Source organism: Haliaeetus leucocephalus, unplaced genomic scaffold (genome assembly GCF_000737465.1).
Source record: "Haliaeetus leucocephalus isolate CR32 unplaced genomic scaffold, Haliaeetus_leucocephalus-4.0 Scaffold752, whole genome shotgun sequence".
Taxonomy (NCBI): Eukaryota; Metazoa; Chordata; class Aves; order Accipitriformes; family Accipitridae; genus Haliaeetus; species Haliaeetus leucocephalus.
The window spans coordinates 3060153-3083818 of record NW_010973188.1 but is presented as its reverse complement, the minus strand read 5'-3'; the positions used below and the strand labels follow the sequence as shown (position 1 = coordinate 3083818).

Genomic DNA, 23666 nt, shown 5'->3' with positions numbered 1-23666 from the left:
ACACAGTAAATAACTTTGCTATGCAGCTTACAAACTATAAAACTTTTTACACAGCTCTCCTCCCTGCCCACCTATACCCCCTACCCCCAGTAATTTGAGTTACATGTGTTTCTGTGCACATTACGTTGACTGGAGGGTCTCAGTCTATACAACCAGACTTAAAACTACAACTGTATTTAAAAATGGAAGTATCTGAAAAACATTTCCTCCCTCTTTATCTGCCAAATCCAGAATTCAAAGTTCAGTGAAGGGAGTGGTGATTTTAGATGGTTGAGATGCTGGCAACTCTTGCAGGGGCAAAATTGGGACTTGGCAGGTATATAAAGGTGAAGGGATGAAATCTGAAGCTTTTTCTGTGTTCCAGAGAAAGATGATCGATCTGAAAAAGAAAATAAAGCTTACTATATATCCAAATATAACCCATTAGAGTTTGAATTCTGGAACTTTGGGATTCTTATTACACAGTATGACCACAAATATTAATGTCACACCAGCCAATTTGGACATCCATGTTTACGTAGCAGTCTTTACAATCCTATAATGTCATTCCTTCCGGTGTGAAGAGTTTTCATTTTCTTGCTTTGTTAATGAGACTCTATGCGTTCTTTCAGCCTTCCCTCTAACCCCCAAATCTGGGTTTCATTTTTATTTCAGTCACTTTAAGGCACTCTGTAAAAATTCTAATGTACAAAAAAGAAATCTTAGAGGTGCCTTTTTTGACATATTTTATTACCAATTTTTCTTATGTGTTTTTCCTTCAATTATTTTAGTGAAGTTCCCTCCTAACATAGTGAATATCCATGTGAAACATCCCCCTGAAGCCTCAGTTCAGATCCATCAAGTTTCAAGAATTGACAGCTCATCAACAGGACAAAAAGCGAAAGTACCTCAGCCAGTACATCCACAGGTCTCTTACCAAGGTCTTCCATATCAGAAGACCCAGAAAGGACATACTACTTACACAAATCAACAACCCATTCCTCATATGTTTCCTGTTTCAGTTAAAACTCAGCTTGGGCGCTGCTTCCAGGAGACTATTGGGACACAGGTAAGAAATGTTTGCTAAGGCTTTTGAGACAGGTAGCTTTAAAACAATATTATAAAACAATGAAAAAAAATTTCACCAGTCGCCTGGAAAGGACACATTTGACATTCTTTTCTGAAAGAAAATTACTTTAAGAATGTAAAATTTTACAAAATAACATTTTTCTGAACCTCCTTCTCCTTCAAGCTAATGTCTTCATTTTCTGTGGACTTGGATCCCTGACATTCTGATCTCAGTTGTTCTAGCCATAACTTCTCCATTTATAAGCTATTTCTCCAAATAAAAAACCCATGACTTAAATACTAGTTCCCTCTCTCCTGATTGAACAGCTAAGGTTACACCATCTTCCACAGCTTGTACTGTCTTTGAGTTTAGTGAGTCTTTTTGCATGTATATCTCAACAGCCAGTGTTTTTCAAGGAGTTGCAGTTTTCACTGAAATTCCTATTCAACAACTTCATATGTTTTACAGTATTGTAGGCTAATGTTTTGAATTTGTTGAAATGTGACCATTGAATAGGGTAGAAAAATCATGAAAGCCAACTGAGTGTTTGCTAGAGCATTAAAACCTTAGATCAGTTTAAAATTATATGTTCACATCAGTTTTTACATATGAGTATTCAAAATTACATATCTTCTTTCAGCTCTTGACAGCACTTTAATAAGCAAAGCAGTGTTAACATTTTTGCATATTTGTATATATGTGTAAATATATAGAGAGACTAAAAAAAGCATGTGTGAAGAGATTGTAAAAACATTAGTAAGACCCTGTTATTTATTGCTTATCACCTTGCCGAAATGTAACTTTTCAGATCAATTTTTTTTAAGCTGAAGGCATGCCTCAGGCTGAAATTTTGTGGGAGGTTTCAGAAAAATCACTCACTTATTTTGAGGGCTGATGTTAGAGAATGAAAGGTCACTGGTTTTGGTCCTTCCAGTAATATGCACTGAAAGTTAGCCAATTTTCAAACATCTAAAAATACATCTATTTCCATAATATTCCACAAACATTTGTTAGATGTTGGCAGCAAAATTCTCCAAAGAGTTCACCTGCACAGAGCATGGTCTGCCTTCCCCTCAAAGGGACAGCACCCATCATCCCTGAAATGCAGGACTGGAGCAAAATGTCCTTTACAAGTGTTTAGCTGTCAGTGAATGCTGTGATGCCAAGCATTAGAACTGAGAGGAAGGAAATTTTCTCAGAGCTCCCAGGCAGCACCTCACCCCACCCCCTCCCACCCCCCCCCCCCCCCCCCAAAAAAAAAAAAAAAAAAGGAAGAGACCTCACTCACAGAGGGGCAAGGAGCTTTGGAGAGGATCAGTGAAGGGGAACAGACAGGAGCAGAAGCAGGGTGAGGGTAATGTCAGTGACAGATCCCAAGGTAGTGATAGTAGTTACCTTCTGGAACCTCAAACTGAAATGACAGTTCCTTAGTCTCAATCACCCTCTGCCAGCAAGAAAGAACTGACTTTTTTCCTGCAAAATATTTTTCTCTGTTCCTTTCAGTGACTGGCTTCTGCAGAGTATTGTAGCATTTCTAGTGGTGGCCTAATTAACTCTAGTTTCAGAAGTTGCTGTGGAAGTAGAGATCCCAAAACCTCCTCATGCTAGGCCATCACATGAGGGTGTTTAAAAATAATTCATTCTGGAAATGCAATGGAAGAAGTAAATTTAAATGTCATCATGCCCCAAAAACGTTTCTAGAAGACCAGAGTTAAGTTTGCATATGAAACATTAAAGGCTGGTACTCACTAACTGTTGAATGCTTGATTTGGGATCCACAGAGTTAATTTATACTGATGAGCTCTTCGTGCTTGTCTGTTTCAGGAATAGTAAAACCTTGAGTTTGTTCCTTCAGAAGTGTTGAAGGACATGTTCAAATGAAAGTTCATGGATTTTACATGACAAAATGAAGCAGGGCCTGTGTCAAACAGCCATTTTTCTCTCTTTCCTAAGAATGAGAGATCTAACAAACATGGTGTTATAATATGCAATCATAAAATTCTGGAAATAATTATGATAATTAATGGTTTCTTATTATTTATTTGTATTTCTATTTGCACTTATAGGGGAAGACAAAATTCCCTCCTCAGTCTTAGACTTGGCACTGGGTGCTGTATCTTTTATCTTTTACCTCTTATGCTTGATCAATTTGCTGTCTGTTCTTTCTGCCACATGCATGAGTGAGGTATTTTGAATGACATAGCCAAAACTTTCAGTGTCCTGTGCATGCCCCTCACATTACAATGGTTTTAAAACTAAAGCTTACTCATCACTCACTGGGAGACAGTAATATGCTTCTTTTAAAGGGGGAGAAAAGGGAAAATATGCTTGTGTTGCCCTCATGCCTGACTTGGAATCCTACTAAATACTTAGTCTCCAATTTTTATAATGGGTTTTTTTTCAGTATTCCCCTGGAAAAATGGTCTTTGCAGTGCTCTCAAGAAAGGGTAGTCCCTCCTAGTTTAGAATAATGCATGTTCTCATTTTTTACAAATTCCATTGATCCTTTCAGTGTCAGTCTTGGAGAAGAGCATAGTAAGGATTTCAGAGGCCTTTTGTTATTTAGTATAATGGTTCAGTTAAAAATTGGAGTTGTAGTGTAGCATTTTGTAGAGCATTCATTTAAGACCTTGCCATAAATATAGATTTAAATGACTCATTCCCCTTTCAAATTTGAACCTGAAATGTTAATATTTTTCCTGCAGTCAGGCAATGCATATTATTTATTTGTATATTAAATAGACCTTGAACTGGGAAAGACACTCTTTTTTTTTTTTAACTCCTGAATAGATCTATTCTGAAAGAATTTGGTTTTCTGTTTCTTTGATATTTGCTTTGCTAAATACGAGGGTTCTTTATTTGTTCAGACGAGATGCTAAACTGAGCTTTCCCTATTAGTAGCAATGTGTTACAAGTCCTTTCTGGAGTTGATGCTGGATAATTTTGATATCCATACTTTTTTCAACAGTCATCAGTGTTTGTACATTTTTTTGCAGGGTGGGTTGTATATTTGGCTTCAGAAATGTTTTATTAAATATCCTAGGGTCAGAGGTGACTTTACTGTCTATAGAGCAGATTGATGGAATGATATGTGTGTGGCCTCTTCTAGGCAAATCAACCAAGTTAATAAAGCCTTGCTGAACTTACTTTTGGTCCAGGCTAAAAGCACAGGATAAAAACTATCAGAATCTCTACTGTGGTTTTTTGTGCATGTAATCTCTACCATTCTGTGTTTCTCTCCATCTCTTGTTCTCTCCTTCTTCCTTGAATTTCAGCTGGTCTTCAATTACAGGTCCTCTGATTTTAATGCTTTGTTTTTGTTAGAGCCTTCTGTGGAATATTTTTCATCTCCCACCACATGCTTCCCCACCTTAGTTAAATTCCTTTAATGTATCTCATTCAAAAACAGTAGTCCTGCAAAAACAGTAGGATAGTTGCTGTATTCAAATCCCTAGACATCCAGGGCCTATTTTCTGCAGTGTATTTCCAAGAAAGCACATACTGTTAAAGTTATCAGCTGGAGCCACCCTGAACGCCAGCTTGGAGGACATTATGGTACAGAGAGCTGAAGAATCTGGTCATATTCTCAGGCCTCCTATCACTCCTAATTAACAACACAGAAATTCTTCTAGACTTCCTATTCGCTTAGTTGTCTGTAGTATTGTGACTATAAACAAAGGCAGCAACCATGAGAAAAGGGTAGTAAAAGATGTGTGAAAAGATGACAGTCTACAGGCTTAGAAGGACAGGAGGAGAAAGAGAAGGGCTAGAGGAATGACATTTCCTAGTTTAATTAAGGTAGATTAAGATAGATGTATGGTTTCATAAATACATGTACACATGTATGTATGTGCTGCTTAATTGTGACTATTTCCTGAAGTGCCCTCAGCATTTGGAAATAAAGTAGAAAAAGCAACTATAAAAGTAATACTGATATTTCAATTTTTAATAAGTAATATAGGAAGCAAATAGTGTTCTGGATGGTTCTCTCTTCTACTTGTCAATTCACTTTTCCTGGCTGCCTCTCTTCTCCAAGTGGAACACTTAGCAATTATTTCTCCTCAGGGAGATGTTAACAATGATTGCTCCAGGATAGCTTACAATGTTACTTGAAAGCTTACGATGATATGTTGCATACAAAAGTTGTGGTCCATCAATTGGTCTCCTAGTATAAAAAAAAATTTTGCAGGGTATGTCATAAACTAACAATTAAGATGCAGGCCAGAAACTTATTGTTGTGATAAAAATATAGGAAACAAACCTTTACCTAAACCTGCATCTTATTTTGTAGAAAATAATGTTGAGAAAACAGAGACTTGAAGTTGGGAAACAGATACAATGGAAGCAGTAGGACAAAAATCCCACTTAAGATGGAAAACAGTAAATTTCTGGAGAGCAGTGTATGTTACAGTGCTTTCAAAAGCTGGAGACTGGACAGGGTGTCCTGCACGGTTCTTTATAGCCATGTAGTCCTGTGTTTCTGAAATCCAAGGAGTCAGTCATCTCAGACCACTGATTCTCCAAGTTCTACTTAAAATCAAACAAATAAGGAAGATTATGTTTCTCTCCTTTAATTCCTCCTCTTCAGCTGCTTTTCATTTTAATTCTAATAAAAATGCCTTTATTATGACACAGAATATGTTGTTATTTCCCAAAATACTTCTACAGTGTCAGTGGTGCACCCAGTAAAGATTATGTTGGTAATCTCAAGTCCTGTTAATTTTGTGTATGGTTACTTTGCATTTAAATAGAGAAAAGAATGCAGATGTCTACTATCTGTCAAATTCATATAAAGATAATTAAGCACCGCTTTTTTTTCCCTCCCTTAAGATCACTTTGAAGTGTCTACTGAGTATATTCATGTGTTTTCCTATGGTCACTGCATTTCAGTATTTTGGCTAAAAAAAGTCTTCTCAGAATTGATTGGTCTCTTTTTTGCTTAACTGTAAAGGAGGAGGCATTTTTTGCAAAGCAGCAAGAAATTGGAGAAGCTGGTATTTCCAAATTTCTCTAAAGCAGGCTCTTTCTGAATAGATTCACAAGTAATGCTCTTCTCTTCAGCAGATATTTTTGAGTATCAGTTTTACTGAAGGAGACTTCTGGTGATCTCAGCATCTATAATCTAAAAACAGAATAAAAAAGAGTTGTTAGTCTAAAGAGAGACAGATATTGAAGTTGCTTACCTGGCTGAAGGCAAAACATGCCAAAAAGTCCAGAAGAGAAGCTGGCTAAGAATTCATGTCTGCCCATGCTTGTTCATTCCTCCTTACTGTCCCACAGTTGTGCTGGTGTAATTGCTGAGAGGAGCTGGACTGCTCTCTAAAATGATCACTGAAAGAATTTCAAAAATGCTGTCTTCTGATCCCCCCTTTTTGTTGGGGTGTTTTCAATTTGGGTCATTTCCAGGTTGCAGTGTTCAGGGGATATGTTCCACTCCTCATTTGTCACTTGTTTGCTGAATGATGCTTTGTGCTTCCCTTGCAAAGTACTTTGAAAGGTGTTGCAGAAAAGGTCTATACTTGTTACAGCTCTGTTGAGAAGGATGCCTGAACTAGAGTTGTTCTGGTACTGTGAAGTGAAATTTGGTGTATTATAATAATACTTTGGAAAACCATATTAAAGAAGAACAAAATATATCACCTATGGTAGACAATATAAGCATATTTTGATAGTTTTGGGGTTTAATAATTAAGCTAAATAACATTAATGGTGAATACTAGTAAAGACTTTATTGAAAATTTTAAGGGCTGTCCATTTTTCAGTGTGATCAAAACACATATGCATTCAAATGTGTTTCAAATGCTGCTTAGTTCTGATAAATAACAAGTATGATAAACAGATGTTAGGTTATCAGCATCTTTAGTGGGATAAATTTCTATGGAAATAGTTTATTTAATACTGTGTTTCAGTAATGTCTTTTACGGGAAATGTTTTGGTTTGAGCAACACCCTTCTCTCTGCTGTCAGACTTGGTAGAATACAAAATAAGCCAAGTGATAGGTGGCAGCTGGAAAAGGTCAGAAGTTGTCAACATTGTATCATGATAAAGATTCTGACTGCAACTCTTTAAGCATTTACTTAACTTGATTCAGACAAGGGCATACACTGATCAGGTACTTAATGTTGAGAATATACATAAAGTTTTTAGGAACTAGGCTGAGATCACTGATGAGTTTTTCATGATGGGAAATAGTAAACAAAGGCATCAAAGTTTTTGAGTAGGAAATCAGAGCAGCAAAATGTGTTGATAGCTCTTAATGCATAACCTAATGTATTGATACTAGTGTATGGAATATGATTGTAGTGCATGTAGTCTAGAGGCAATGACGGTAGCAATATGCCAGTTGAAGTTATTCATTGAACTGTATAAATATCCCTGTTGAACTTCAGATTTAACAAAACATTTCCTATGGAGGTAAATTTTGGGTATTTTCAATTTTTGACAGCTATATGAAATGTACTTCCCTATTTTATCTTCTTTAGGCAGGAAAAATGATACAAGTAAAATTCTGTGCTTCATACTGGTACTTTTTTTCTTAGAGCACTTTAAAAACCTTTTTTTCTTTAGAATAGTCTTAAAAATACCATCTCATAAAATAAAATAACTGTCTGGAATTCCTTGAAGCTCATGGTTTGGCTTCTGAAGTTTTTAAACAAACAGACTGTCAGAAATCAGTGTGGATTCATTTCCAGGATTAATGCTTCATTCACAATAGATTCTTTGCAAGATCAATACCCTGAAATATCAGAAGCTTAAACATGTATCGGATACCAAAAACACCAAACATTGTTTTAATTACTCAAATAGACAAAAGCTGGGTAATTTTTCTTGCCTATGAAGAATGTTCTGCTTAAGCCAAAACAAATTCTTTACCAGTTCTTTTAGAAAGTCTGGAAGTATTTAAGTTTCTCTCCTCTGCTTATGAGACAATGCCTGTTAGTGAGCCAGTGCTACATGGGATAATACTCTTCATTTGTAACAACCTGTCATTCAGCTGGTCAGTAAGTTAATTAAGTGTGTTTGTTGATTGTTTCAGTAATATGGTTTATTAAGTTTGAGGTTTCTTACTCTGTTTGTTGTGCCTATAGGAAAAAAAAAAAAAAAAAAAGAAGCAACAATCCAAGATCTATGCCTGTTGAATAGTTTACAGAAAGTTAAACAGTGTATCCATTCACTTCTGCTATTGTGGTATGTGAAATGCAGTCTTTTGAGATGAATCCCAGAGTCATTAGCTATTAACTCAGGCAAAACACCTATCAATTTCAAACATATTTAATCATGTGACACTCCTTTATTTATGCCTGTATTGTGGTTTTAACTAACAGCTCGGGACAGGGATTAGTAGATGGGTCACGCAGGAGTGGGAGTCCCAGGAAACGTGGTCTCTGGGCTGGAATCCTCTGCAGTTGCCCTGAGACTAATTGCCAGACTGGGCTCTCTACTGCACTTTACAGAGAGCTGAATAAATTCCTTCTACTGCCCTAGCAGAGAGATTTCAAGGATATAATTCTTCCTTTTCCCTGGCATTGGAAAACACATGAAATCCTGGTGGCAGTGCACAACTCAAGTACTGTTAGCACTCCAAGACTGTGGAAGATGGGGCAGAGGCTGGAGTCTGGACAGAGGAACAAAGATGTGATGTGGCTTGGGGTAGCCTTTGTGCACCAGCACAGGGTCAGCCAGAATTTCAGTCTACCAGTGGGAATATTCAGTACTTCCTTCAGTTATATAAAATATTGGCATAGAAGCCCAGGCACGCATGGGGAAAAATATGTGGATTCGAAACAATACTTTCAGTGTCTGTGAGTGCTTTACCCAGGAAGAACTTTGTTTTATAGCAGTACCATGTGTGCCTCATACTGCTGCTACTGCTGACCCTCTTTCAGCACAGTTGAGCTCTTTATACCAGTCCTTCATGACTTCTTTGCCTTCTGAACCAGTAAGAATTATCTCCAAATCGTAAGCTTGTGACAGAGGTATCATTCATGAAAATCTGTTCTCTTTTCCAGAAGCCCTCAGGAATACAGGCTAGATTAGTTTAAAATGTGTGTGGATGATGGATAGAAAAGTGTAAACCTAAGCTTAGGGAATGGCATCATCTTCATGCACAGTGCAAGCTGTATGCTTGTGTTTAGCTTCCCTGCTTATTTTAGGCTCATAGTTATGTGTTGGAATTGCATTGAATGGTGAGACAAACTAAAAATAGTTATGGATTCCCCCAAGTGACTTTTCCAGTCACCTGTGACTCAGAGACTGGAACACACTGTCTGAAGAACTAATGAGTTCTTCTCAGTAGTAGGAAGTGGGTAAGACTTTTGAAGTGGATAGAAATTACCTAAAAGTTTTTGAGACCTGTAGAAACAGAGCAGCTTCGGTTCATTGATGCTTAGGGTTTGTGAAAGGGAGGAGCATCTTAAGAAACTGTAGCTGGCTAGGAAACAGTTTGTGCAGTGCCATGAGTGTTGAAACTATCTGAAGCACTATTAGATGATCAGAGAAATCAAGGTTTATTAGCCATAGAAGAACTCTGTTTCTGCTTGGCTTAGGACTTTGCAGAGCAGTCATATTTTCTGATACATAGCTCCAAAATTACACAGATCTTACACCACTAGGAGCCCCATGTGGCAGTTGCTTTTCCTCACTGGCCAGTTTCTACAATGATCTGGACATTAACCAAATTATCATTGATTCTTCAAGCTTTAATTCACCATAAAGGCAGTGGGAGCAGCAGCTTTAATCATTGCCAGTTTTTACTGACAGGACTACAAACCACAGTTGCCAGATGACTCAGACTTTGGCATCCTTATTTTTGCTCATGGTTTTTATATGGAAATTTGAAAAAGTTATGACCACAGAGATCATGATTTTCAGTAGAGTGCAAATGCTGTAGCACCACACCTAAACTAAAAGTAGGCTTTAGTCCATCTTCCCCCTCCTTTTTTTTTTTCTTCTTCTTTGTTTTATATGCTTTTAATTTACTACTGTTAAATGACACCTATTCTGGGGGAAAAAAAAAGGGCCAGTTCATGATGGCATGTTGGCTCTCACATTAGTGGAGTCTTGCCTTGACACACACGAGCTGCTGGGACGTGTCCTTGAGGCTTGTGACCTTGCAGAGGAGCACTGGGTGTTAGGTAATGTGGCCTCGCTGCCCAAATGCTCCATTTCTGAGATCATAAGGGGAGGTGCAGCACCAGCTTTGATTCCTCTCAATTCTTTTTGGAGAGAGGAGAGTAGTAAAACTGAGGCACAAGGCAGGGAGAAGAGTTGAGTGCAAACTGGTTTAACTGACTCTCCACAACAGCCACACTAGGCAACTTTAGTAAGTGGCTTCTCTGTCTTTGAAGAAGCAGTCCCAGCTCTAGGAAAGGAATTGAGCAGCTGTAATTATAAAGTAAAACTGAATAGCTGTGATTATAAAGTAAAATGGTCCTTCCCAGAGCATGTTCACCTGGGATGCGGGTTGAGAAACCAGCATTGTGTGAAGACGTAACATGAATTCTCTAAGGTTTTAGGGCAACCACTTGGAGGAGACATATGTACTCTCTAGTTGAAAGATTTTTGAGCTTCTGGGAACTGCAGCAAGATCTGTATATCATCTAGCTAGAGGCAGTTGAAAGAGCTAATTGCAGTTTTGAAAACAGCTGAGCTGCTGCAGCAGAGGGAGTTGTGCAGAATTCCCTGTTTGTGCATCTTGATGGCCTTTGTGAAGTGCCAGGCCAAGAATTGCTTCTGGAAACAGAACTCAGTGGACTCTGACTGACCAATCAGGAATGGTCAATCTCGTACTAATCCTGCCAGTGCCCCAGCCAGGGGAGTGCAAGACAGACTGAAAGACACATGTTCACATAGTGTAAGCCTGAGCCTGCATCTGAAAGGTGGGAGGGACTTGCTTAGATAATTTACTGTTTTAACACAGCCAAATACCATACAGGCAAGGACTGTTTCTCTCCCCTTGGAACATGGGAAAATTTGTCACAAGACCCTCTGCAGACAGTAGTGTGAAAATAGACTCCTAAAGTTGCACAATAACTGAGCAGTGTCTTTTAAACTGTTTGGCCACTCTTCTTTATGCTGTTCATGTGTCACCCTAAAATGAGGCTTAAAGCCCAAGTGGTGCTACCCCATATAGGGGTGATGTGCAGAGGCGCCATGTAACTTTGCTAAGTTGCCCTGGTGCTAAAAGCTCCATTTCACGAGGGAGGCTGGCTTTCGCTGGGGCAGAGGATGCTCCTGGCTGCTCACACATCCCTTGACAGATGTCTAAGCTTCACATGCAGCAAGTGCTGAGTTGCCGCAGGTTGCACATTACAGTTTGATGTTTAAACAGTGAACTGGTGCTGCTTTTAATTTGTTGCTGAGATATTTCAGGAGGCACCTGGGGAGTATCTGTGAAAAAGGGGCAGAGAAGATGGCTGGGATGATGCCTTGCCAGCCCTCCCTGTGCAAAGTGGTGACCCTCTGATGAGTCAGAGCCCTGACATTGTGGGGTAGCCTGCTAACCTGTTAGTAGTCACACTGTGAAGCTATACAGAGTAACTCTGTACTTCAGAAACATCATTGACTCATGTGTGTCAGTATGATTAAGAGCACGCTGGAAAAACTTTGGAAGGATTGGAGGAAGCCATCGGTGCCTGTGCATTCAGCATGCATCCTCACTGCGGAGTGACTGGGTTACCAGCCAAAGTGACAGCAACCACAAGGCCACAGCCTGGGCCACAGGATGAGCCAGCTATCTTGAGCTGAAAGCTAAGCGGCAGTGAACGTTTGGGTCAGAGGTTTATATGCTGTCAGGAGGGAAAGTTAGATTAGGGAAGGTCTATTCACTCCATATTGAGGATTCACACTTCGGCACATTTGGATTGTTTGCTGCAGTGCCTATTTATATCAGTATTTGCTTTGAAAGTGTTACTAATTGCAGCTGTTGTGCACTTCTCTTGTGCTTTATGCACTTCCATTTTATACCTAATTGACAGGTTTAGATGTATGTTTTTAATGTCTGCATCTCAGAAATACATTTAAGCTTTCTTTACCATGCAAAATGGAAGAAAATTGCGAAAGTCAAGAATATAACTAGTACCTTGTAAGCTTCTGAAAATTAGTATTCTTATTAATAAAAAGCATGGTAAGTATATTCTTGATGGGGGGGGATATTGACCTCAGAAATTATTGCAAGATTAATTTAAATATTTCAATGGGGAAAGAGACACTTGTTTGGAATAACACAGACATCACTAACTTTGGCCTCATTCATCTTATCTGTGTTACCATCTTCTGTATCTGGGCAGCAGAATCTGTCATAACTTGGCAATTTTCAGTAAGTGGTCATAAACATTAAACATAAGTTGGCAGGAAATTGAGGCTTTTTAATAGGAAATAACTATAGAAATCACAGTCATACTTTTTGTCTTTCTTTAACAGAGTAATTAGAAAGGTATTTGAGATAATTTATACAGCTTTTGAAAAAGTGGACGAGTATGTTTTTATGACGAAGAATATAGGGAATAGGTGCCGATGGCCAGTTACTACCTTGGAAATATACTCACTCGTTCCTATGACATACTGTTCTCTTCTGTTTCTTTCTCCTACTTTTCAGGTTGACACAGGGAAAGATAATAATGTCACCTAATTTACTCATGCCTGTGTAGAGAGCCATTGCAATGCATAGACACTATTTAAGTTCAGCTAAGAGCTCCAGTGAATCTTCAGTGTCTCAGCAAGAAGTTGACCCAATATGACTGAAAAAGAACATTGTACTAGAAGTGAGCATCATATAGTATCACTAACTAGAGTATTCTTTACCTGACTATTCCAGTGTGGCAAAGCACTTCCTGGCCTTTCCAAGCAAGAAGACTGCTGTGGAACCGTGGGTACTTCCTGGGGTTTTAACAAATGCCAGAAATGTCCCAAGAAGCCGTGTAAGTGCTATTTTGTTGTTATTCTCTGGATCACTTTATGGCTTTTTTTCCCATCAAGTAGTTTTTCCTTTTTTGAAAAAAAAATTAAAAAAAAAAAAAGAAAAAAGGGAACATAATAGAAAGAATATATTATGGTTTGATTAGGGACAGGTTGCAGAAACTGGAATTCTGCATGCCAGCAGAGTTACAATATGCAGGCACTCAGTGCAGCCAGCAAAGCTAATGTTGTTGGGTTTTTTCCCCTTTCTCCTCCTTTAAGTCAGTGATGCATTGTTGTGTTTTCTCAATGCAGGAAGGATAATGACATTGAATCATCTTGCCTCTTCCAGCTGGATTTGTTTTTTTTAAAAGTTTGCACTGAAATGTTAAATTATAGAGGCGCCAGTTACTGCTTGGAGAGAATGCAGTGACCTCTTGGGACTGCAGATGAACTTTCAAATTTGGAGCCAAAGTTTTCTAGGCTCTAAATTGTCAGTTACATTTTTTTGCTCTGTTTTTGAAATATCTTCCTCCACAATTAGGCAATGACAAAGACTTTCTTCACCATTTTGTTATGATTTGACTTTATATTATAATGGAAAGAAATTTCAAATTATTTGCATGATAGGTGAAGCTAGTCTTTTAAACTTTTTGTGAATTACATTCTTGTTGCACAGGAATGGTAATATTTCTCTGTCATGTCATATTTTCATCACTAAATGAAAGATGAGAAAAGATCATGTGATCTCTGTTTTGTAGATGGAATGGATCTGCATTTAGTGGGCCAAAAACAGTGCAGGGAGTTGCAGTCATTCTTATCTAGGTCTTCTAGGCCTCTGTTACTTGTACCAATAGCAACACTGGAAACGTGTTCAGTGTTTGATATTTTTGGAAGCATATTTAAGTCCGCAAGTCTTAATGTGGATGTAAATACAATTCCAGCAAAAAACCTGCTGTTACTCCTACTTCTCCGACTCCTCCTTCCACAGGAGAATCTGATATAAATTTATGCTGACTCAGTCTGATCTGTTAGTTTATGAAGCATTTAAATTTTGTGTTTTGGAGTATGTTTATCTTCTGATGTGCTTTCGAAAGAGAGCCTCCTTGGAGTCTTTGAGGACGATAGTTAATAAAAGACTTTGGTATCCTTTAGCACATAAATACAGTTTCTAACAGAGATGTGCATTCTGTATTGGTGTATGAATTGTGAAATGTGGCCTGATTTTATAGCTTTCTCCAAAGAAGTAACAACTTAACTACAACTGAAAGTCTTGTTCATCAGAAGCATGTGGGCATCTGGAATGTTGCTTAGTGGATGTAGGTGTGACATGAGAAAAATCACAATAGGCTGAAACGTGCTTCAAACAAAACCTGGTTGGAACTACTAATACAAATTTTTGGTGCCTGGTTCAAAGGGAAGCCCGTTTGCTACTTCTTCATAGCTCAGGTAAAACACTGGTCATCTCAGCCTGGAATCCACAAAGGACAACATTGGGACACTGGGACAAACCATGTCAAAAATCCTGGTCCCCAGATGTTTCCTAGCTGGGTACAGAGAAGTGCCTGAACTTACCCTAAAACCTCTCCTGAAGGGAAGTCCACCACCCTTTTTTCAAAGCACTGAGTAAGAATAATTTCTTTTAAATGCTAATGAGATGAGCACTGTCCTTTTATAATAAAGCTTAATGGCTAGCACACTTGCTCGAGATGGGACAATTCACAGTTCCTTTATCTGCCAGAAGAATTTCTAATCTACATTTTATACCTATGAGGAGATACCCTAACCCGTAAAATGTAGAAACAATTCTTGGAACAGTCCTGGGAGCCCGGTCTCTTTCCCAGTGTCCTTAATTACTTACAGTATGAGTCATGCTCACTCCTGCTTTCTGGCTCAATCTGGAATTGTGTTTTTGAATGTAACTGTATGATTTCAAGAGGAGACAGAGAATGTTGCCACTTGGAATAATCCTGTCCTTGCGATTAAAGCATTCCTGGAAAGTAAGGGTTTGTGTCTCCTAGACATAATGGGATACATTTCTCATCTTTCTCGGGAGCTCTCACTGTACATTAGTGTTTTAAGAAGGGAGGAGGAGATGAGGGCACTGTCCGTTTTCTCCAGGTTAAAATACAGTGTCATCTACCACTACATTATATCAAGAGTATGATTTGGTAGGTGTATGCTTCAAGAACATTCACTGAATCTGTCAGGAAGCTTTGGTAGAGGTATATGTATTTTCTTAGTCTAGATTTGATTTAGGAATGAGTTAAGCATGATGCTGTTCAATCATGCCATGACTTATGGCAATTCTGCATGGGTAAAAATAGTGAATTTTCAGATTTCTAAGAACTTAAGGTGATAAATTTAGAGTGTTGCAGGAATTTGTGATCTTACAGCATCTTAGAGTTTTATAGATGTTCGGTTTGAACTTAGGCATACAACTGTTTTGGATCTGGGCCTAAGTGTCCTTAGGGCATAGGTGTCAAAATAAGCCTCATGTCAGTATCAAAGTGTCATGCTTTTGTAGAGCAAGCAATTTCCAAAGATAAATGTAAATTTATGATAAGATTTAAGGAAAGTGTGGAGTGGCTGCTTAAGGATTTATATTTCATCAAGTTTTTGTTTTGTTGGGTTTTTTTTACCATAACGAGAATATTTCAGTGATAAAAAGAGTATGCATGTATATGTTTTTATATATATATATGTTTATATATATGATATTGGATGGAAAAACTTGAGTCAAATTATTAGTAAGTTATCAGTTCAGCGGTGTCCATATTAGTGTCTCAGCAGGCAAAGCTAGTCCCACATTAGTCCCATGTAATTTTGACCTGTTCTGATACTTCACTAAATTGGTATTACCATTTTTATTGTAGACGTCTTGGAAGCAACCAGACTTCCTTTTGCTTTTATGGTTTTATGCTTCATAAACTTTGTTTAAGATTGACCTGGTTATGTAAAAATATGTAATCAGGTCACACTTAATGTGATCTTCTGCAAAACCCACTTCAGGAAAATATTTAAGCATATACTTCAGTCTCATTAGCAAGCACTTTTCTTCTCTCTTCAGCCAACTACTTAAGGATGTACATAAGTTTGTGTGTGTCTTGTTTCCAGGGACTTAAATAGGGCTTTGTCACTTCATAAAGATGTACTTATGTATTTTGGGTAATAGCCAGTGCTCAGTCAGGGCTTCTGTCTGGTTACAAAGTCAACTGCTTTGGCCTGAGACAGCTCCCATGTCCTATGTAAGTTTACAGGTTATTCAGTATTACTGAAAATGAAAAGAAATTTTGGAGCAGATCTCCATTTTTGAGGGCTTCTACAGAAGACGACTTTTAAGACAAAGTGCATTTCTGTGTTATGTGGGGAATGTTATGATTTTTCAGGCTTCTTGCTAACAGTTAATAATTACAAACAGGTTGTCTAAGTGAGTAAAGGGTAAGTAATGTAGGACTCCATCCAGCTCCCACATGGATCACTAGCCATCACTGAACAAGCTCTTTACTGAGACCTGCTTACGTTGCTGCTCTTTGTAGAAGGAAGAAAACAGCTGCTAGTAAGCCACTGTTTCCTGTTCAGTGTGGGAGTAGGAGGATGAGGAGGGAAGGAGAGGTTAAAATCTCTGACCTCATTCCACCACTGCACGTTCTAGAGCAGCTGAGTCACTCTGGAAGGGAAAATGCGTTGCAGCACTGGAAAAGGCCTGGCATAGCTTATGGGCTGGTCTCCATCTACGACTGGAAGAGGTCTGCTCTTTCTCTGTTTTCCTGTGCCAGGTTGTACTGCAGGGTACCATTCCTGCCCACAAAAAGAGAGATTCTCTTGGTTTTAGTGAGAATTGAATCAGGTCTGTAATGGCAAACAGACAAGTTAGGACATAATCAGTGCAATTATGAATCTGACTGTGCCAACATGAATGTTAGGAGTTTCACTGACATTTTTGGGGAACAGGAATAGGCTAATCCATTGTGCTTTTGAAAATCTCACCTTAAATTTCAACTGCTTTTAATACTAACATTGTAAAAAGATTGGAGCTGCCTTGAAAATAAATGTGTAGCTGCCACTTCATGCTGAGAGACAAAATTTTCAAATTTTAGTTTGTGTTAAAATGGTTGTAGTCAATGCAAAGATGGAAAAGTATGTATTCAAAACTGTAAGAACATTGTTGCTGTATCTTGACCCATACTATTTTTGTGTTTAACCATTTTATCACTTTAAGCAATCTCTAAGGAGAATCTTAGTGTTCTAATTAAGCAATTATTTTAAATAGTTAACAGAAATTTGAAATAAAACTATCTCACTCCAAAAACTGCTACTCGAGATCATCACTTAAATTTTTCCAATGATAGGAAAAACTTTAGAACTAATGAAAATACACACCCCACCCCACCCCCAGTCAACCAGTTACCAGTTTTAAAATAAGCTGCAGGGATAAGTGTGCAATTCAGGCATTATATGTGAAGTGAAGCCAGTTGAAAATATTATCTCACTCAGTTGTTCTGTCTTACTTGACAGTTTATATACAGTAAAGATGGAAAGTAATGTGTTTGATAATTTTTTTTTGACCTGCTGAACATTTAGAACACTTTTAAAGGAAAACAAAAGATCTGACCAAATGTAAGGTATCTCTGTTGTAGCATTCAAATTATGAAAAAATCTCTTGACTCTTATTAAAGGCACTTGTTTGATCATAGTGCCAAAAGTTTAGTCCTATATGTTTAATAAATTACTGGGCTTTGCCAAGAGGTTAGCTCTTATTGCATAACCATACAAAGAAGTTACTGCTCTCATTTATGTTATAACAGTTTAAGAATCAATAAACAGTTTGCTGTAGTCTCAAAGGCAACCTTAAGTGGAGGAAAGAAACAATAAATAGAAATAAAAGCTAGTTAACTGAACACTTCCTATTTTGGCAAAATTGAATTCAGTCTGTATTTTGCAGTGGTGTTACGTCCTTGACAGTTTAAACTGATCAGCCAATAAGTGACACAGTCTTTCAAAATTCAGCAACTTTGTTAGGTAAATCACAAATGTGCCTTTTTCTTGTTTCTGCCTTGTTTTAAAAGTTTATTTGCATCCATTTCTTCTGTATTTCAAATATTTTTTTTTAATTCAGTATGGCAGGAGAAATGGTACCCAAGAATTTTGCTTAACGTTGAAGATACTTCTGCTTTCTAAAGCTGCTTTCAGTTTTAAAACCACTGAGTGTCCACCATGAATCTTCAACTTTATCTTTTCCCAACATGATATTTGTAGCTGGTTTGGGAAAGTAATTATCTGAATATTTGAGAACAACTAGGATGAAAGATAATGTCCCGATTTCAAAGACTTCTTTTTTGGAAAACATACAAATTTGACTGGATAGCTGAAGACTTGAGTGGTATACCTGTGGAAAGAGATGGAATTAAGGTTACGTGTACAACCTTTAATTTTAATTTCTTGACCTTTTATGCTTAACCATACCTCATAAAAACTTACAATGATTTTTTTTTTAATGGTTACATAATAATTTGGCTGTCAGGCTCTCTAAATAAGGGTATAAATCAGCAGTATTTAACTGACATCATTTTTTTCTTCAGCTTACCATGGATACAGTCCTATGATGGAATGCCCACAAGGCTACAAGAGGATCAATGCTACATTTTGTCAAGGTATGGTAGTGCCCACAATTGATGATATTTATTTTGAGTACCAGTTTTCTGTGACAGATTCTTTGATATTTAGGACTTTGATGAATGAATCCAGTCCACTCTATTGTATTTGGGAAAAAATGTTGAGGCTACTTTGAACTCTTTCAAAATATTGGCAACTCCTTAGAGTGTTATTTTGCTATGGGGCAAAAAAAACTTTTAAAACGTTTATGTATACTCTCGTTTTCTTTGATGATATATAAAAATGACTTTGTAAGGATTCATTTACTTTGTTTTTCAGCAGAAATACATTGTTCTGTTTGTTCTTTTGCTAAACAGTGAACCTGCAGACTTACTTGGTTAAGTCAAATTAAACTAGCAATAGTGAATAATTTCTATGATCTTGAAAGTATAGAGTAATCTGAGAACAATTCTTCTGGACTTAAGAGGTTAGACGCAACACTACTGAGAACGGCCAGATAATGTCACTGGCAAGTGGAAAAGAAAAATGATGCATACCTGGCTGCCATGTAAAGCGGTGACCCACATACTTCAAGAATGTGCATAGTGCAGGTGAGGATGTATGGAGTTAGACACTGCATAAGTTGTGTTACTCCAAGATTATGCCCTCTATCTCGTGGCTGTAAGCATAGAAATTATCAAAACCTACAGGGCTGTGTGATCTGCATGATCATGCAGCTGCACAGAAAGGCTTGGGGCTTTTAGATTCTGCTGTCCTATGGTGTCTTTATCTGACAAAGCTGAACAGATGAACATAGACATATGCTCGTTCTTTCTGTGCATCTTGGAGTATTGAACAGAGGTGCCAGATGAGGATGTAGGAAAGAGCTTAATTGCTTGTCTGACTTGCTTGGCACAGCTCAAGTAAACAAGAAAAAGGAGCTCTGAGAAGATGTGAGCAATCATGCAGTGGTCCTCTGGAGAGAGATGTGGGAAGGAAGGGAAGAATGAGTTCAAGTGAGTCTGACACTGACCTGTGGTTAAGTTTGTTAGTCATTGTTGACACTGCAAGGGTGAAAGAGGTCCCAACAAATAGTAGTGGTGGTGGAGAGAAGGAGAAAATGAAAGAGTAATTGGTGTTAAAGAATATGTAGGCACTTTGGAGATAAAGTTAATTTTATTTAACTGAAAACTTTCAGTTAGCACATCGATGAAGGAACATGGCTGGCTGCTGCACATAAAGAAATTATTTTACCAACCAAAAAAATACAGTTTGTAGAGCACTAAACACAAACACCTGCTGCTTCCACTGCTGAGGGAGGTGTGAGCTGCTATCGGAACGTACAGCCACTTTAGCCTGTCTGCTGCTCAATTCTCTACCTAGTGGTTTACCAGTTTGCAGGGTAGTGGCATTTGGAGGATTGTGAGAGAAAATTGGGTTGGGTCAAAATAGTAAAAAACTAAATGGAGGAGAGCTGCAAATTGCATCTCAAAAGCTTGTTCCCTGATCTGAAGTGAAAGACTGTAGAGTCTTCTTAATAAATAAAAGGGATGGGGAGATGTTGATGGCAACTTACTGATGAGGACTGCAAAGTGAAAAGGTGAAGGAGGTGAGTGTAAGGCGTAGATGGGCCTCCTTTTCACGTTTCAAATTAAACATGCAAGTGGTGTGTGTATTTCAGCAAGATGTTTCCAGTCATTTTGAAAGAGATTGTCTCATTCTGCATATTAGTTATGAGGTTTTTCAGAGTCTGCAAAAGAGAGGATTTCTAACTTAGAGCACAGAAAGTGTCTGGAAGATGCCGTGATGCATTAGTACCATCGTGCATCCCTCTGAATGCGGTCCAGGAGAGACAGGAGCTTTTGATATCTCCAGTAGTTGTGCGCAAACCCTGGTGTATACACAATGGTTTCCTAGACAGCAGCAACCTAGCAGGCATTTAAAGGTGATTAGGGCATTCACTTTGTTTCAAGGGGTTGTACCTAGATGTTGGCAAACCTTATTTCATGGAAACTAAGGTCCTTAATCAGGGGCTACAGACAGTTAAAAATTGGTCTGGTGCTTGTAAAGGTTGCCAGAAGTAGGCCAGGAAGTTGTTTTGCTGAACAGTGACAGGTTGATAGAGAGGGAGAACATATGACTCTGGGTAGGAGCATAAGAGGGAGCTAAGCCCTGCCATGGTAGTGTGCAGAAGTAGATCCGTACCTGGTAGGCTAGTCATTGTTCGTTGTACTGGGTTTTGATAGTTTTTCCTCTGACAAATTTTTGTACTACATAACTACTACTGCAGGAAATATGAGCCTTTAAATAGTTTGGTTTATTACTGCTATCATTATCGCAGAAGAGAGCAAGCTGTAGACTCTAAATATAACTTGGAGTTGGTGCATGGAAACTTACAACCTAGAGTTTAATCAGACAAGGGGAGTCGGATTATCCCACCAGGAAGTAGGCTGTTGATGCATTGAGGATGGGCACAACTCTTAACTTTCTGGAGAGGACAGAGGTGGTAACTCCTGCAGGTTCCCCTTACTGTCTTATCGAGGCTTGTGTGGCTTCTCTGTAATTTGCTCACCAACACACTCCAAAAAGGAGGGACAAATAAGGAAGGAACTGGGAGAAGGATACCCATGAAACAAAGCCAGGATGAAGTTTAGTCCTATTGCAGTAAGTAACAAGATTACCATTTTCCTTCAGAGGGTCAGGATTTTGACCTCTGTTTGAACAGTCATCAGGAAAGCTAGCTTCATATGTGAAAGCTGCTGGCAGGGTGCATTTCAGTCCTGAAATGGTCATTAGCATGTGCTTCTCAATGGGTCAGGCAAAAGTGTCCTGTTTTGTGTTTATCTGAAGCAGATGTGCTTTTCTAGAAGAGAAGAGGAGAGGGCTAATGAAGAAACAGCTGGCCACATCACAAACACAGAGCAAAGCAACAGCAATATCTGTGAAAACTGTTTAAGCTGCTGGCAGAGGAGTATTCATATTCATGTAACAATGCATACAATTAAATTGGAAAGGAGTGGCATAGCATGTCCGTATGCAAGTATACATTTTAATTAGATTATTCTTTGCTGAAAGGGTGTGCATGCTGTGTCCATGCTCAGAAAGGGCCAGCGTTGCCAGACCAAATAGTAATGGGGATATATTTCTGAATCCCTGCCTGCTGCTAAAACAGATTGCAGTTTTCACCTAGATATCATCCAACTTTCACTGCCTTTGAAAACTCAGGCCTAAAAGCCTAATTAACTTTTTGTTTTACATTGTTTTTTCAGTCAAAAGCCTCCTTAGTTTACAAAGGCTTTGTAGTATTAGTGTGATTAATAACCAGATCCTGATTCTTTTTTCAAGTGAGTGAACTAACTTAACGAAACATTCTTCTCTCTAATGTGTATGTAGGACAACAAAGAACCATCTGTGGGTATGCTAATTCGAACAGTTTAGTGTAATTGTTATTAAGAAAGCTTTTTTCCCCCTCAGTAATTATCTTTTCAATGGGGTGATTTATTACATGTACACACATGGATGCCCTAAGGCTGTCATTAAAGCCAAAATACAGTTTATCAGGGTTGCAACTTCTTTGTCAGAATCCACATGCAATGCTAATTTCTGGTTCCCTGTTTAGAATTATACTTACTGTTTCCTCCTTCTGCTAATGGTTTTCTTGGAAAACTGAAGTAGAATGAAAAAAAAAAGCTGGTGAAAAGGTTGGATTAATTTTTCAGGAAACTAACATATTGCCAATAAAACACTTCAAAAATCTTATCTTGAAGAACTGGAAAAATACCTGAACACTTGTTGTTTTTCAATGAAGTAAAAAGTTGTGCATGGAAGTTCTTGAAAAGTCCCCATATGCTTAAAATCAAATGTATATGAGTTTGCAGAAACTAGTACTTGTATGTTGATGGATCAAATTCTGTAATCATGTGCTCTGGGGACTTCAAGCCTTTTTCCCTTGGCTTCATCATGATTTAAGATAAATTTTGAAGGTATATTCTGCCCTCCCATATTTGTCCCTAAAATACAATAATAAATTTGTTTTCTCTGCATGTTGTATATATAATTATTTTTATGTAATAAGAGAGCTTCGCTTCATAAGAAATGCTATTTAATGTTACTTAGCTACTAAGTTAACAACCTTCTTTCAAAGAAGTTCTTTTATGATGATCATACTGAGAAATAAATATATCTCCAGAAACTGGGCTGGGTTGCTGTTTGGACATTGATTATGTGTTTGAAAAGTGTGGCTCTGCAAACTTGTGTTCCAGTAAATTCCATGCAGAAGCACAAAATGAGTTGGATTGATTTATCCTGCTGCTACTCTGTTAGCTCACAGAAATCAGTGGGTCATTTCTTAGAATAAGCAACTGTTTTTTTCTATAATTTAAAAAAATATATATATTGCAATAGTTTCATTAGCAACCAAACCTTGTTGTTCGTACTAATCAGGTTATTATTGAAACAGTCAACTCTGATGGAGGCAGTAAAATCTGGATATTATATTTTTCTTAGAACTGAGGATATTAATAGGGTTTAACAATACAGCTATAGCAGAAACAGTTGGAACAGTATTTTCAGTGATGTTAGTAGGTACAGTTGTAATTGATTTTCATAAAGAAAATAAAAAAACGATACCTGCTGTCCTGGTTTCAGCTGGGATGTAGTTAACTGTCTTCCTAGTAGCTGGTACAGTGCTATGTTTTGAGTTCAGTATGTGAAGAATGTTGATAACACTGATGTTTTCAGTTGTTGCTCAGTAGTGTTTAGACTACAGTCAAGGATTTTTCAGCTTCTCATGCCCAGCCAGGGCACCTGACCCAAACTGGCCAACAAGGTACTCCATACCATCTGCCGGCCCATCTAGTTTAGGAACTGGGAAGTGGGGGGGGCAGGGATTCGCCGCTCGGGGACTGGCTGGGGGTCGGTCGGCGGGGGGTGAGCAATTGCCCTGTGCATCATTTGTACATTTCAATCCTTTTATTACTACTGTTGTCATTTTATTAGTGTTATCATTATCATTATTAGTTTCTTCTTTTCTGTTCTATTAAATCGTTCTTATCTCAACCCAGGAGTTTTACTTCTTTTCCCGATTTTCTCCCCCATCCCACTGGATGGGGGGGGAGTGCGCGTGAGC

At 38.2% G+C, this 23666-nt stretch overlaps 1 protein-coding gene across 2 annotated transcripts in view; it reads left to right on the top strand.

Moving 5' to 3' along the window:
* LTBP1 (latent transforming growth factor beta binding protein 1) overlaps positions 1-23666 on the top strand; it is a 204793-nt gene that overhangs the window by 93186 nt on the left and 87941 nt on the right. For both annotated transcript variants that reach the window (XM_010581212.1, XM_010581211.1), the window contains 3 exons: positions 771-1048; positions 12864-12966; positions 18526-18597. In XM_010581212.1, the coding sequence (XP_010579514.1) occupies positions 771-1048; positions 12864-12966; positions 18526-18597 (453 nt within the window). The remainder of the gene's footprint in view (positions 1-770; positions 1049-12863; positions 12967-18525; positions 18598-23666) is intronic.